Here is a 16,998-nt window from a genome sequence, read left to right as displayed (position 1 = left end):
TTTCTAATACAATATTGAATAGTAATGGTGATAATGGGCAACCTTGTTTCACTCCTGATCTTATTGGGAATGGTTGCAGTTTGTCCCCATTACATATGATGCTTACTGATGGTTTTAAATAGATGCTACTGACTATTTTAAGGAAAAGTCCATTTATTCCTATACTCTCAAGTGTTTTTAATAGGAATGGATGTTGGATTTTATCAAATGCTTTTTCTGTATCTATTGAGATGATCGTATGGTTTTTATTAATTTGGTTATTAATATGGCCAATTATATAGTTTTCCTAATATTGAACCAGCCCTGCATTCCTGATATAAATCCTACTTGATCATGGTGTATTATCCTGGGAATGATTTTCTGTAGTCTTTTTGCTAACATCTTATTTAAGCTTTTAGCATCAATATTCATTAGAGAGATTGGTCAATAATTTTCTTTCTCTGTGTTCAACCTACCTGGTTTAGGTATCAGTACCATGTCTTTGTCATAAAAGGAATTTGATAGGACTCCTTCATTCCCTATGTTTTCAAATAGTTTATATAGCATTGGGGCTAATTGTTCTTCAAATGTTTGGTAGAATTCACATGTAAATCCATCTGGTTCTGGGGATTTTTTCTTAGGGAGTTAATAACTTGTTCTATTTCTTTTTCTGAAATGGGACTATTTAAGCAATTTATTTCCTCCTCTGTTAATCTGGGAAGCCTATATTTTTGGAGGTAGTCATCCATTTCACTTAGGTTATCAAATTTATTGGCATAAAATTGGGCAAACTAACTCCTTATTATTTCTTTAATTTCCTCTTCATTGGTGGAAAGTTCTCCCTTTTCATTTTTAAGACTACTTGGCTAGAAACTGGAAATTGAATGGATGCCCATCAATTGGAGAATGGCTGGGTAAATTGTGGTATATGAATGTTATGGAATATTATTGTTCTATAAGAAATGACCAGCAGGATGAATACAGAGAGGCTTGGTGAGACTTACATGAACTGATGCTAAGTGAAATGAGCAGAACCAGGAGATCATTATACACTTCAACAACGATATTGTATGAGGATGTATGCTGATAGAAGTGGACTTCTTTGACAAAGAGACCTAACTGAGTTTCAATTGATAAATGATGGACAGAAGCAGCTACACCCAAAGAAAGAACACTGGGAAACGAATGTGAACTATCTGCATCTTTGTTTTTCTTCCCGAGTTATTTTTACCTTCTGAATCCAATTCTCCCTGTACAACAAGAGAACTGTTTAGTTCTGCAAACATATATTGTAACTAGGATAGACTGCAACATATCTAACATAAATAGGACTGCTTGCCATCTAGGGGAGGGTGTGGAGGGAGTGTGTGTATGTGGAAATTGGAACAGAAACGAGTGCAAGGGATAATGTTGTAAAAAAAATTACCCTGGCATGGATTCTGTCAATATAAAGTTATTATTAAATAAAATAAAATTTAAAAAAAAAGACTACTAATTTGATTTTCCTCTCTCCTTTTTCTAATCAGATTTACCAAAGGTTTATCAAGTTTATTGTTTTTTTCATAAAACCAACTCTTAGTTTTATTTATTAGTTCGATAGTTTTTTTCAATATTATTCATTTCTCCTTTTAATTTTAGAATTTCAAGTTTAGTATTTGATTGGAGGTTTTAAATTTGGTCTTTTTCTAGCTTTTTAAGTTGCAAGCCCAAGTCATTTATCTTCTCTTTCTCTATTTTATTCAAGTAAGCCTCTAAGGATATAAAACTTTCCCTTATTACTTCTTTGGCTGCATCCCACAAATTTTGTTATGATGTCTCATCGTTGTCATTATCTTGAGTGAAATTATTGATTGTGTCTATAATTTGCTATTTCACCCAATCATTCTTTAAGATGAGATTATTTAGTTTCCAATTACTTTTTGGTCTATTTACCCCTAACTTTTTGTTGAATGTAGTTTTTGTTGCATCGTCATCTGAAAAGAAAGCATTTACTATTTCTGCCTTCCTGCATTTAAATTTAAGCCCTAATTTGTTAATTAAATTAATTATTTAAATTAATATTAATAAATAAATTAATAATAAATAAATTTTAAAAATTAAATTTATGTCCTAATATGTAGTCAGTTTTTGTATAGGTTCCATGAACTGCTGAGAGCAATTTAGAATTATACCCAAGCAGAGTCACTCCTGGGACTGTATTCCAAAGAGATCTCAAAAGAGGCAAAAATATTTGTAGCAGCAATGTTTGTGGTGGCAAAAAATTGGAAAATGAGTGGATGTCTTTCAACTGAGGAATGGTTGAATAAGTTATGGTATATAAATGTAATGGGATACTATTGTTCTATAAAAGATGATGAAGAGACTGATTTCAGAAATCCTGGAAAGAGTTACATGAACTGATGCTAAATGAAATGAGCAGAACCAGGAGATCATTGTATACAGCAACAGCAAGATTATGTGATGATTAACTATGCTAGATTTAACTCTTCTCAACAATTCAGTGATCCAAGGCAATTCCAATAACTTTTGAATGGGAAATTTTATCTGCATCCAGAGAACTATGGAGCTTGAATGTGGATTAAAACACACTTTTTTAGTGTTTAGTGTTTAGTTAAGGTTTTTTTTTCTTTCTTGTGATTTTTCTTTTTTGTTCTTATTTTTATTTCCCAACAAAACTCAGGAAATATGTTAAAAATGAATGTACATGTATAACCTATATGAGATTGCTTTCTAGCATAGTGAGGGAGAAGAGAAGGAGAAAAAAAAATCAGAACTCATAATCTTAGAAAAATTAATATTGAAAACCATCTTTACATGTAATTAAAAAATAATAAAATATTAAAATAAAAAATCAAATGAGAAAAAAAAGAATTGTACAATATGAGAAGGCATGGAGATGATGATCTGGACCAATGGAGGGAGTGCCCATAGTATCCTTAGATCCTTTGATACATTAAAGTGAATTTCTGTTATGTTATGGCATAAAAATGCTTGGTACTTCTGTCATGTTGGACATTAAAATATACCTATGCATTTATCTCTGATAAATTATGCCAGAATTTTTTTTTTGGGGGGGAGAAGTGCTCACCGAAATAAAGAAACCAAGTATCATCCAGTTAAATGATTTCTTTAACAGTGCATGCAGTTTTCAAAACAAACTTTTGGGTTCAAACCTCTTGGACAAGAATCCAGAACTTTTGTCTTTTCCTAGTTAACATAGTTTTCAGGGAATGAAAAAACAAGATGAACGAATTAAAGTACTGATTTCTTGTTGGAGGAGGCAATTGGGGAATAATTAGGTGCAGATGAGAGATGACTGGAGGGGATTGGTAGACAATTAGGAGACACTGAGGAGTGAGAGAAATTAATATTATATTGTCATACTAAGAATTGAACCATTGGTAGGATTTCCAATAATGCTGTCACTGCAAACATACTTGGTCGCTGTGGCCTCTGTTATGACTGAAAATTTCAGCTCTCCCCTTCTGCCCTGGAACCAAAACTAGAGATTCTGTTCTTCCCCAGCAGGGTCCCCTTTACTCTTCTACATGTGCTTGCTCCTTCTCACCCACAGTCCAGGACTGTACCCTGTCAGTACAAATGGGCCTAGCATCCCACAATAGCAGAGGGTCCTTCAATCTGCCCTTATTCAGCTATCCAATCCCCATAGTCTATGAGGTAAAAGTTCTGAAGCTGAGGCTGCCTCCTGACCCAGCTGCTCCCCTTCCCCCAACCAGACTTCCTGTTTGTTGATTTAGCAGTCTCCTGAAAGTATTTGGACTTCATTTGGGCCAAACTTCCTAAGGTTCTCCCAAATTATCTTAGGAGGATAACTATTTTATCCCAACTTTTTTTCTTTAATAGTATTTTATGTTTTTCCCCCATTTTCAAGAAAATTTTTAGTATTCATTTTTACAAGATTTTGAGTTCTAAATTTTTTTCCCCTCTCTCCTTCCCTTTCCCTCTTCTGAAAATGGTAGGCATTTTGATTTAGTTTATGCATGTGCTATCATGTAAACATATTTCCATATTACTCATAATTGTGAAAAAAAAAGAAACAGATAAAGGGAGAGAGGAAAGTCACAATAAAGAATAAAGTAAGTGGGAAAATATGCTTTATTCTATATTCAGAGTCCATCAGTTTTTTTTTTTTTAATCAGGTTATAGATAGCATTTCCTTTCATGAATCCTTTGCACTTGTCTTGAATCTTTGTGCTTCTGAGAAGAGTTGGGTCAATCATAGCTGATCATTACTATTTTGTAATCATTGCTGATTTTACACACAATATCTCCCTGGTTCTGCTCATTTCACTTAGCATCAGTTCATACAAGTCTTTTTAGGTTTTTCTGAAGTCAGCCTGTTCATCATTTCTTATTGTACAGTAGTATTCCATTACATTCATATACCATAGCTTGTTTAGCCATTCCCCAATTAATGGGCATCCCCTCAATTTCCAAAATTTGCCACTGTGAAAAGCACTGTTATCAATATTTTTCACACGTAGGTCCTTTATTCCTTTTTAAATGTTTTCTTGGGATACAGACATAATAGTAGTATTGCTGGGTCAAAAAGTATGCAGTTTACCCAAAGTTTTAATTATTTCTACTGTGTAAAATTTAATTTGAGATGATATTTGATCTTATTTGTTGGAGAAATTTGGAGAACCCAGTGTTTCCTGTCTTATTTCACTATTTTTCCAAAATCCTCTCCATTTTTTTCTGTTTTATGATTTTATACTGGTTGTGCCCTATCTTTCTAAGGCTCTCTTCCTCCTCATTTGGGCCTCTTAGAATTCCTAGTTTCCTTCAGTTGCCTTGGAGATGTTTGACTTCCTTGTCATGAAGAACTGGGGCACCAAGAACCTATTGCTGTAACTTTAGGTTTAGGACTGTGGGTCAGCAGTCACAAACTCAGAGAGCACCACCTGGTGTTTGACACAGATATTGCATTTCTTTTCTAGATAATTGCTGCAGTGAAGTGCTGCTTTTCTGTTAAGCTTAAAGGAAGGAAGCTTATAGATAGTGACTACTGTATTTATACTGCAATGCCATTATTGCTGAACATGACATGCCACAAAATATCAAAGGTGCAAATATGGAAATTTAATTAATAACCAAAAAGTTCTATGACATGTTTATAAAGAATGGAAAATTAAAATATTTTAAGCTCATTCAGGCACCAGAAATTTCACTATAGTCTATCTTTGTAGTAAATCAAAATATTTGTCATTCAAATGCATTCTTTCTCTCTCTGCTAGGGGTAATAAATATAAACTGACATGCTCTTAATATAGTTCTGTTTTCTAGATTCAAGCATAAGTATTAGTATTCTGTTTATAGAAGAGTAGATTTGTAGATTATTATAATTTGTGAAGTTATAATTTAGTTTATATTACTGACTTTCCATTTTAAGTTGTCAGGTTTTTTGTTTGTTTGTTTTTTTGTGCCACACAGGGAAGTCCCAAAGTTTCCAAATTGCATTTTGTTATAGATAGATCAGACACAGATGAGGGAAGTGAGACTGAAGAGTAAATAATGTGGCTAAAATTGGCAAAAACAAGGTCTAAAGAGAATGGTATACAATACCATTAAATTTTTATAGGGCAAAGGGGGTCCAAAAGGACATGGGGCATTCATTATTGGGAAGAGTAGATCTCAAGAGAGTGGAATGATGGAAGTTCCAGAGGAGCAAGGGCTCAGCTTTAGGGTTTCAAGGAAGTGGAAGGAAGAAAGGGTTAAAAGAAAAAAGGAGCACCTTTGAAGATAGACTTTTTCAACCTCATAGGTTTTCTCACAGGCTTCTCATTCTAGCTTTATTATGTGGATTCTTGTTAGTTTCAATCAAAAGATATTCATCTGAAGATCATCTGTTAGATACTACAGAGGAAATTCTTGAAGGGGTGGAAAGTTAAGCTAGATAAGTAAATGACTTCTAAGATCCTTTATAATACTAAGATCTTGTGAGTCTATGTATCCATTTTCTGATTTTTTATTTATATAAATATGCTCAATATTTATATAAGTATATTTATTTATATTTATCCTTTTAAATATCTATTCTAGAATCTTGGATCAATGTATTATTTTTTATAAATATAAAAAAAATCTAGGTCTGGATTTTGTCTGAATGGAATCTAGAATATCTCCTAGAAAGAATTTTTTTTTGGGGGGGGGAGGGAGAAAAGAGTGCATCTTTTCCTTTTGTTTTTAATACAATATCTATATTTCTTACTTAAATAAATGTGGTAATCTTTTTTTTAAGCTCAACTTTTTGTTATTTTATTTTAATTTTTTCATTATATGTAAAAACAATTTTTTATTATACATGTACTTTCATTTTTTACATGTTTCCATTTGTTTTATGTTGGGAGAGAAAATCAAAACACAAAGGGAAAAATACAAGACAAAAAGGTTAAAATAGTATGTGTTGATCTATATTCAGTTTCCATAGTTCTCTTTTTAGATGTGGATGGTGTTTTCCATCCAAAGTTTATTGGAATTGCCTTGAATCACTGAACCTCTGAGAAGAACCAAGTCTAATCATAGTTGATCTCAGTGTGATAATCTTAAAAACCTCTGATTTTGGTGACCTAAATTTTCTTGCAACAAGCTATCTTTGCTTTGGAAATGTCCCTTTCTCCTGATTTCTCAATTTTCTGGAAACTTCTTTGCCTGGAACCTTCCATGTTAGCAACTTTTTATTTTCTAATCCATTTCACTTAATTGGAGCCTTGTGTCTGACATCAGAGATAAAAGAACAATTGCTCTAGGGTAAAATCCCACAAATCTCTACAAAGCATTTGAATTTTCTGAGCACTCCCTAATTGTTGTTGTTGTTGTTGTTGTTGTTTTGGAATAATAATTTGGGAGAGAACAAGAACATGGTGTTATAATACACAAACATCACCTCTTGCAGGATCATTCACCATCCCTAGTTGTAGCTCTCCCCTGTTCCAATTTGTGTCAGCTGCTGCCATAGTTGTAATGTTCTTCTTTTAAATCTAATGTTCTCTGGGAGCAGGTTTTTGGGGGGGCTTCTGGGAGCAGCCTTCATTTCAGTTCAGTGTAATCACCCCAAATGCAGCTAGGGATTAAAGTCCAAATCCTTTATTGTTTCCTTCAAAAATATCCTGGTTAGCTTTCTTAGAGGCCTATCTCTCTCCTTGGTTCCGATAGCTCTTACTGCTAGTCCTTTATCTCTTCCAGCTTCAGCTTTTAGCTCCCTCCGAATCCAAAGCCTCCAATCAGCACAAAGTGGAAAATGGAATGAATCTAATTGCCTATAAGAGCGGGCTTGTGGGCTTCTGTGTTAGACTTGTGAATCTCCTCGACTGAATCCTGACTTGTAAATCTCCCGAAGTGCATCCTGGTTGAGGCTCCTAGCTTATATATGCTCTCTTAAAGGTGTGAATCTTAAAGGTGTAAAAGATGTGAACTCTAATAAGTACTAAGTACATAAGCATTGTCTCTATCAATTCCAGTGACTTAACACCTTGTAAGATTTCTAACAGTAGTTGATGGATCGGGTGCTGCTCTAGGTGTCCTTTTTGTGACAGCACCAAAGTGGCACAGTGGAGAGAAGCCAGAAAGTCCTGAATTTTTAGATCCTTATTAACGCTATGATCTTGGGCAAGTCACTTAATTTCTGCCTGCTTCAGTTTTGTCATAACAAATAGCACCCAACTCCCAGGGTTGTTGTGAAGATGAAATAAGATATTATTTGGAAAGAACTTTGTAAACCTTAAATAAGTACTATTTAAATGCTATTGTTATTTTTATGTTTTTTTTTTTTTCTCTGAGGCAATTAGGATTAAGTAACTTGCCCAGGATCATATAGGCCAGATTTGAACTCAGGTTCTCCTGACTTCAGGGCTAGTGCTCTATCCTCTACACCATCTAGCTGCCCCGATTGTTATTATATTCTATGATTATATTGATATATATGTTATATCCTATCATTATTATAGTCTAACTAGGAGGTAGGATCTTGCACTTGAAATTTAAAATACCTAGACTCAAATTCTGCCCAAGAGATTGTGACCCTTGGACTAAGGGTACTTAGTCTTACTGTGCTTCAATCTCCCTCATGTGTAAAAGAAAAGGGTTGAATTTGACCCTAAAGATCCTTATGAATTTAAACCTATGATCCTTTGATCCTTCTCTGTATTTGTAGTCTTGGATATATCCAGTTAAAGCATAAAGGCTTCAAAAAAAATCAAGACTTATTTTCTTGGGTTAGGGAAGTCCTAATGAAGAAAATCATCCCAATAATAACAACAAAAAACAACAAAAAGCTTTTATTTGGCTCATCTAAGAAAAGTCTATTCTTTGGAATCTACAGATTCCAAGTTTACAAGCTTGTCTCTTGTCTAAATACTAATCTACCTAATTTCAGAGAAGCTAAATATTGGCTATCAGGTGATAAAAATTTTTTGGTTTTAGCAACTCAAGAAAGATGGTCTACTAACGCAAAGGAGGTGTGTGATATGCATTTGTGGAAGGAATATGCATATTAATGGAACCAAGATAAAGTCTATGAGCTATGAAGTGTCTTTTCCATTGGATCTTTTATGGAAAAAAAGACTTGCTCCCTCATGCTTTTTATTTGCTAATTCTTTGCAAGAATAACATGAATGAAGGCAGGGACTAAGAGGAAGCATGGTGTGGTGCAAAGAGTGCTGGGTTTGAACCTCAGCAACAACATTTACTACTTGTGTTATCTGAGATGAGTCATTAACTTCTTTGAGCCTCAATTTCCTCATCTGCAAAATTACTGAATTACATTAGATGACCTCTAAGGCACTTTCCAACTCTAAATCTATCGTTCTGTGAAATGGAGGAATATTGTGAGAGGTGTAGTAGAAAGAGATCCAATCTCAAAACCAGAGACATGACTCCAGTCTGCTTTTGACACAGTGACTATATGATCCTGGATGGGTCATATCACCTTCAGTTTCCTAGGTAACTCTATTGGAGAGTCCTGACTTGCACTGATAGATTGAATTTCCATATCTGAGAATCCCATATCCCAATATGTCAACAATTCTAGTTCCTTTCCCTTTGAAATAGAAGTTATGGTGAAAAAAGTTCAGTTTTTTTCCCCAAATGTCTTCATACTCTGATTACTGAATCCACTCAGTGCTTAGGCACTGGGTAAGCACTCAATCCATAGTTCTTGAATGGATAAATCCACCTCTGGCTTTCTAAACTTGACTTTTTATTTATGTAGCGGCATTACAGGCACTAAAGAGAAAGAAGAGGCTTGAGAAACACTTAACTCAGATTGATGGCACACTTTCCACCATTGAGTTCCAGAGAGAAGCCCTGGAAAATTCCCATACCAACACAGAAGTGTTGAGGAACATGGGCTTTGCTGCAAAAGCTATGAAAGCAGTTCATGAAAATATGTGAGTGGTTTTGAATTTCTTTCCCAGCCAGCATTCCCTCCTCTGGAAATTATTCTTAGGGAGGACAAGTGGCTAATTTTAAGCAGAATGGAGTACATCTGTGCTGAGGTGATCTGACATATTTTCCAATAAACCCAATGCAGTACATCCTGAATTAAATACTCTATTAGGAGGGGGAAAATAGCAGATTTCAGAGCTCCCATTATGCCTCAATGGGTTAGAAAGTTGCCTAGTGTATGGTTTTATTTCAGAGGCCAGGAATAATCTACACTTTTTTGCTGAAAGAAATTACTTTGAGCAATGGGAAGTGGGGACAGAAACATTTTGTGATTACAGATAAGCTTTGACATCTAAATATTGAAAAAAGAAACACACACATTTAACTTCATACTAGGATATATATGAGTGATATCCTTTTTTTCAGAGCATATTTTGGTGGAGAGGAGAGCTAGAGAGAGAGAGTCCAGAGTAAAAAAAAAACTTAGATTACCTTAGAGAAGATATTTCTGGTACCACAAAATAGGAGAAGAGGAGAGAAAAGGGAAAGCTGGGATCTGCCCATGATTAGACATGATAACTTCTTTAACAATCAGTTTGACTTGCCATTTTGACAATCATGGAGAAAACATTCTACTTATTTATCAAAGTCAGAATATTCTAATGACATTAGTGCATGCTTTATTCTAAAATAGATACTATAATTAGAAGATAAATATTGCAATTATAGACAACAGCTAACTTCCATTCCTTCCCTGACGATGTCCAAATTTAGTATTGCTCTAGGTTGCCCTCTATATTTTAATTCATTTCCTAAGTCAAATATTATCCCCTTCCTGCCTCCTTCTCCCATGCTTCCATGGTTATTCCCAAACATTTTATAATTTTGAGATGAAAAGAATAATAATTTCCTTTTAACATACAGTTAATTGAATTAAAAAATCTTTAGACCTATTCAGGTTTGCCAAGTACATGATTTACATCTAGGGTTATGTAGAATTAATTTGGTAGCCATAGCATGTAGATAATTGTCAGGCTTCAGGTTGTCAAGTCCCTTGTAGGGGAGCTAGAGACTTGAAAGCTCTTAACATATAATGTGTCCTGATCCACCTATAGATCCATATAGTATTATGAATGCTGAGATCATTCAGAGATCATCAGATCTCCAGGTCATAGATCCAAAGATGGCCTCTTTAGCATCTGTAGTAAACTTACTAGTGGCATAGTGACTACTAAGAGGCCTATACAATTAATTAAGGTAACTGAGTGATAGGTATCTTGTCTAGGACATTTCTTGCACTCTTGCATCTGTTTCTATTAGTAGATGCTTCCTGGTAATGACTACAAGAACTACCATTCATGATGTCACTTAAGTGGAATGGTACTTGGTAACCTATAGCAACAGTCCTCAACCCTATCCCCTCCCCACAAAAACTGAATTCCCCAAATGATGTTATGTCATAAAAGATTCATATTTAATTTCTCTGCTTTTTCTCTTCAACCAAACTAAAGAAAGGATTTCTTGCCTTGTGTTAACTACAAAATAAATTGATCTTTATCATAAAAAATTTCCTTTTTTTCCTTTCTTAAATCCTTATATGACCTCATTACCTAAATGCAGAGGCCATTTGGGAGGATTTATTGTTCATAAAGAGTTTTTCTTTTATAATTCAAATAGTTTAAAAAGTTGGTTTTATAAAAATGAACATTATTTATATGCTCTTACCACAGGAGAGATATCAAAATATCAAAGACTTTAGAGTAAATGGGTTCATTTTTTTCATGTAGAGTTATGTTTAAATTCATAATTTTAAATTGAAAAGTCAAAATATTTCAATAAAAAATTATTTCCCTAGGGACATTAACAAAATAGATGATCTGATGCAAGAGATTACAGAACAGCAGGATATCGCCCAGGAAATCTCAGAAGCATTTTCTCAGCGAGTTGGATTTGGTGATGATTTTGATGAGGTTAGTAACACAACAAAATGAAAATTACAGCTGAATCCATTGTAAATGTCAATGGCTTCAAAAGTTCTATCATCTGAAACCTTTTCAACATTCAGAGTATGCAAATTATTTCTGATTTAAATTATTTATCAATTCAACATACTTTTAATTTTCTTTTTTGGACTATACTTGGAATTTCATTGGTAAAAAGAACTCTGAATACAAAAACTCCTTCTACTAATGCAGATGGGTACCTGCTTTGTAACTTACAGTCTTAGAGAATTTCCTAAAGCACTGTGAAATTAAGTGACTTGCCTGTCCATGTTCAGTGACATGACTTGCCCATGCAAGTCACACAGCCCATACAGCCAGTACATGTCAGAGGCAGATGATGAACCCAGATTAATTGACTTTGAAATGAAATCTTTGTTTTTTATGCCTTATTATGTTAAATCAACATATTTCTATAGAGTTATTTTTGCAAGGAAGAGAGAAAAAAAAACAATCCCAGGGAGTATTTTATTAGGAAAAAAAATATTTTGGCAAACAGCCAGATTAAGCGTTTGACTCTTAAAATCAGGGCAAATCAGGATGTGTTTATGTAAATAAATTAAGGACTTTTAGTGAATGAAACCTAAGTAACTCCATTAAGGGGAAAGGAGTACTTTAACATTTGGACAAAACATAATGCAGATTAGGCCACTCTACCAAGAGGAGACTCAAGAGTTAAACAGCATCATGAATTGGAGAGTTAAGCTATTTTTTCTTAGACTATGAAACAAAATAAATGTGGCATGGTATTATTAATGAACATGTTCCATTAAAACTAATTAGTATAAAAACACAGATGATAATTAGAAATGGTGGTATCCCTACAGTATAAAATTTCACTTATTCTGTTCCAAATACACATATGTATTGTGTACACACACATATACTTCAATGCCATATGTATGTGTCTATATGTGCATATATTTGTGTGTGTGTGTGTGTGTGTATTATAGTGTCTCCAGAAGTCCAGGATAAATTGAAGGTATCTTAGAAGGAAGGATCTAGGACTAAGGAGAAGGACTGGGAAAGGCTTCTTGCTGAAGCTAGACTTTAGCTAAGACTTGAAGGAAGCCTGAGAAGCCAAAAAATGGAGAAGAGAAAGGAGAGGAAATCAAACAAATAAATACTGTAGAATCTGTATTGGGTACATTGTCAAAGTCACAGATCATTAAAGCATTGAAGTAATTTTTGATGGAAAAAAATAGTAACTCTTCTGCTTTTTCTTATAAGTATTGTCTGTTGTTCATCCATATGCCATTTGCAGTAATACTATCAAAACATGTAGGCTCCAATATTTCACCAGTGTCTATACCATTTTTTTATTTTATGCCTTTTTAAACAAAAGGCTTTTTTTTTTTTTTCAAATAACCATTCAAATAGATATGTGTTTGAAGTTTTGGCTGAAATCAGTGTGTTTTGGATTAGATTAGGGACATTTCAGAAGGATTTACTTCATTAAGTTAAATGGATTAGATCTAGGACATTATGCATCCCTAAGGATACTGAAATTCTTTGGTAATATATTTAGATCAAACTTATAATCTCATTGTAGGAATACATGACCTTGCTTTTGAAACCAACAAATATATTTCTTTTCTTTATTCTAATAGTACATGTTTTTTCCAATCATATGTAAAGATAGTTTTCAACATTTGTTTTTATAAGATATTTGAGTTCCAATTTTTCCCCCCTTCCCTTACTTCCCTTCTCCCCATGACAACAAATAATCTTATATAGATTATATTTGTACAATTATTTTTAACATATTTCTATATGAGTCATGTTGGGAAAGAAAAATTAGAACAAAAGGGAAAAGTCACATAAAGCAGAAACAAAACCAAACTAAAAAGAAGGTGAAAATAGTATGCTTTGATCTGCATTCAGTCTCCATTGTTCTTTCTCTCAATGCAGATGACATTTTCCTACCCAAAGTCTATTGGAATTGTCACTGTATTGCTGAGAAGAGCTAAGACTATCATAGCTGATCATCACAAAATCTTACTGTTACTGTGCAAAATTTAATAACTTTATTTTGATGTAATTGATTTCTTTTGCAATTCCATGCATTTTATTCTATACATTTGAAAACATGACTTTGAAAAGGGTCCATAGATTTCCCCAGACAGCAAGTCTGAAGTCCATTTAAGTCTGACAGTCCCTAGGCCATCTAAAACCTTTATTAAAGGAACATACACACCTAAGAGTTAACCCTGTTTCTCAGAGTGCATTAGGATTACTTTATGTCATATTGGCCAGTATTAGAAGAAAAAAAAACTCTAGATTGAACTGTACCGAGCTGAAGTTCATGGTTAGAACTATATTAACATTGGAGATATAGCTAGTTGAACAACCTTTTTTTTCTTAGACATATAATACTTTATACCACCATCCTTTGCTCTACCTGCTGTAATTTCAAACAAACTCACCCAGAATACAAATATTGTGTTACATACGTTATGATGAGGATAAATGTATCATTAGTTTCAGAAGATAATAGGGAACATTCATAGAGCTTATATATAATCCTTATAACAACCTTATGAAATAATCAGGGAAGGCATTATTAACTCTATTTTTCAAGTAAAGAAAGAGGAGAGATAATTTAGTCATGTTACTATGTCAGAGACAAGATTTGAACCCGTCTTTGTGATTTTAAGCTGTGAGTTCCTTGAGAACAGACTTTTTTTTTCTTTGTATCTCTAGTACTTAACAACACAGCTGCTTGCACATAGCTAATGCTTGTGGATTTGACTTGACTTTTCCATTCTACAAATAGCAGGCCTGCTATAATTGTTTCTTCTAAATAGAAGGTTAGAAGTAGTCCACTGAACAAATTATCAGGCAGGTGCAAACTCTTTCCATAACCTAGTGAGTTTATCTGTTCCTCTAGCATGAATGATTTGAATGGCTGTTTACTGGAGTATCATAAGATTAACTACATCAAATTTGCAAAACCACAAAATATTCATTTTAATTATTGTTCAATGTTGTAAGAAGAGTTTCGTTTTAAAATAAAAATTCCATCTCATTGAATTTTCACATATCAATTTAGAAAGCAGATGTTCCTGTTATTGTATATGAGCCAACTCACTTCTTGAGACATTAAATCTGCTATTCTTTGTTTCACTTGGGCTTAGGATGAACTGATGGCAGAACTTGAAGAATTGGAGCAGGAGGAATTAAATAAGAAGATGACAAATATCAGACTTCCAAATGTGCCCTCAACCTCATTGCCATCACACCCTGGTAGGCTGCCAAATGTACCATCTACTTCACATCGATCTCGAGCAGGTAATCTTCTAGCAAAGCTCTTGGGAATTAATTGGTTTCCTAAGAAATACCACCTTTCCCATATCCTACCTATATTAAACATATTCCATTGTAAAGGACTGGAGATTACTTAAAGATTGACAAGTATCTAAATAACTAATAAGCTTTTTTTGAACATATGTACTTAAAATTTTTTTTGTGTGGCTTTTTTTTGGATCCTTGCAGCAGCTTATCAATCACTGATTTACATCTTTTTTTTTTTTTTTAAACTATAGCATCTTCCAGGAGGAAAGAAGATGAAGATGACATAAAACAGCTGGCAGCTTGGGCTTCTTAAGGCCGAACTATAAAAAATGTTTTGAATGGAGTTTGGTTAATACACACCTACACCTTCTCTCCCCCCTCATATACATACTGAGGTCTATAATACAAAGATTATTTTTCATTGTTTTAGGCCTTATTTGCTAAAAATTCTGTTCATGAACCTCTGACATGCAGGAATCCACATACTTCACTTGAGGAGTGGAAATGTTAGAAGCCATTTAACAGTTTGCAAGTGGCTTAAGAGTATGTATGTATATGTACATGGGCATATGTGTGTGACACTTGTCAGTACACTCACATGTAGGTATTTGAATATCTACTAAAAGAAGTCTGGGATATGATAATCTTTAGAAGAGTGTGTACATCCTTGATCAAATTCCAATATAGTCTGTAGATATACTAATTACGCTTGAGTAATTTAAAAACTTAAAGATTCTTTAAATTGACTTTTAATGTCATTTATGTTTTAAATTAGGCAAAATATAGAGTAGATTATATAGATTATTAACAGTGATTGCTGTTGGGCCAGGTTTTCATGGGTATGATTTAGAATTGGGAGGCTGTATTAATATTTGCAGTCTGTTTGGACACATTATTGTTTCAGTGTACTCATTTTAGTAATTCTCATTCTTTTTCAGTTCTTATTTGATTCATGCTTGTAAATTTGTTTCAAAATTATAACGTAGTCCTTGTAAATATATGTAAGGGTAAATCTATATAAATAAAAATTACTTGTGAAAACAATATGTTAGACTTTATGGTTTTTATTTTTAAAGTTATCAATGTGTTATAACCAACATAGTAAGTGAAAAATGCTATTCTAAATGTGATTGTATCATTAACAGAATTTGTCTAGCAGTATTCCTTCATATTTGTGTAATATCAATGAGTTAATTTGTACTTATGAAGATTTAAACATTGAAAAACTGAAAGCTATATCTCTTCTCCTTTTTATCCCTATTAGCACACAAGCAGATGTTCTGCAGTCTAAATTATATCCTCATTCACAAAAGTTTCATATTACACAAAGATCTTTTTGACAAACTACTTGGAAATCTTCAACTATGCTTCACTTAAAAAAAAGTATTGAGTAAACACTCTATACATAACACTATGTTAGGTGTGGGGATGTACAAAATCTAAATAAAATGTGGCCCCTGGAATTTATAGAGTGGTAAATAGAGATGAGGGGATTAAGTGGTATAGTGAATAGAGTGTCAGTCTGAAGTCAGGAAGACAAAAAAAATCTGGATTCAGACACTTATTACCTGTATGACCCTGATCAAGTCACTTAATCTTGTTTACCTCAGTTTCCTTATCTGCAAAATAAGCTGGAGAAGGAAATGGCAAACCATTCCAGTATCCTTGCCAAGAAAACTCTTAAGTAAGGTCATGCAGAGTTGAACATGATTGAAATGATTGAATACAAAGTGGAAATGACACAGTAGTAATTGTGAGATAGAATACTACATGATTTAATGCATTAAGTACATATAGGGGTATGAAAGCCAAGTTCTAAGTCCTGAAGGAAAATAAAGTTGCTGACTGATTGGAGATATCAAAGATGTTTCCATGGAGAAAGTAGACTTAAGTATGTGGCTGTTGTTGGTGCATTGCTTGTGGAGCAGGCAAATGTACCCCAGGAGAGAGAAGCCCTGGCAAGGAAGTCCCTTGCCTTTTCACTTCAGGTATCTCACCTTCAATTTGCATTTCTGGGAAACATAGCTAAGATGTAGAATAGTAAGTCTCTCTGAGGCTCTCCAGTCTAGCTCTTCTGGCTTTGTAGTATTTGGAATGGGGGCATTAGAGAATTATTTTGAAAATAAAAGGAAATATTTGTAAATGTTTTTATTTTAAAGTAAAAGGAAAATGTAATATTGTGAAATGCAAACATGAGGATATAAGCTATAACTGATTAAAATATATTTGCATGTGTACATCTATCTATCTATCTATCTATCTATCTATCTATCTATCTATCTATCTATCATTGCTTGAATCAAGCAACCTCAATAAACTA

General features: G+C 33.7%; 1 protein-coding gene across 1 annotated transcript in view; it reads left to right on the top strand.

Moving 5' to 3' along the window:
• The window catches only part of CHMP4C (charged multivesicular body protein 4C), a 40,029-nt gene extending 24,307 nt beyond the window's left edge, over positions 1-15,722 (top strand). The window contains exons 2-5 of the mRNA XM_051969980.1: positions 9,209-9,386; positions 11,240-11,354; positions 14,522-14,675; positions 14,930-15,722. Of these exons, the coding sequence (XP_051825940.1) occupies positions 9,209-9,386; positions 11,240-11,354; positions 14,522-14,675; positions 14,930-14,991 (509 nt within the window). The 3' untranslated portion in view covers positions 14,992-15,722. The remainder of the gene's footprint in view (positions 1-9,208; positions 9,387-11,239; positions 11,355-14,521; positions 14,676-14,929) is intronic.
• Positions 15,723-16,998: the final 1,276 nt, after the last annotated feature.

The sequence above is a fragment of the Antechinus flavipes genome, chromosome 1, assembly GCF_016432865.1.
Source record: "Antechinus flavipes isolate AdamAnt ecotype Samford, QLD, Australia chromosome 1, AdamAnt_v2, whole genome shotgun sequence".
Taxonomy (NCBI): domain Eukaryota; kingdom Metazoa; phylum Chordata; class Mammalia; order Dasyuromorphia; family Dasyuridae; genus Antechinus; species Antechinus flavipes.
Note: the sequence above shows the minus strand (reverse complement) of the source record. Positions and strands in the feature narration are given on the sequence as shown.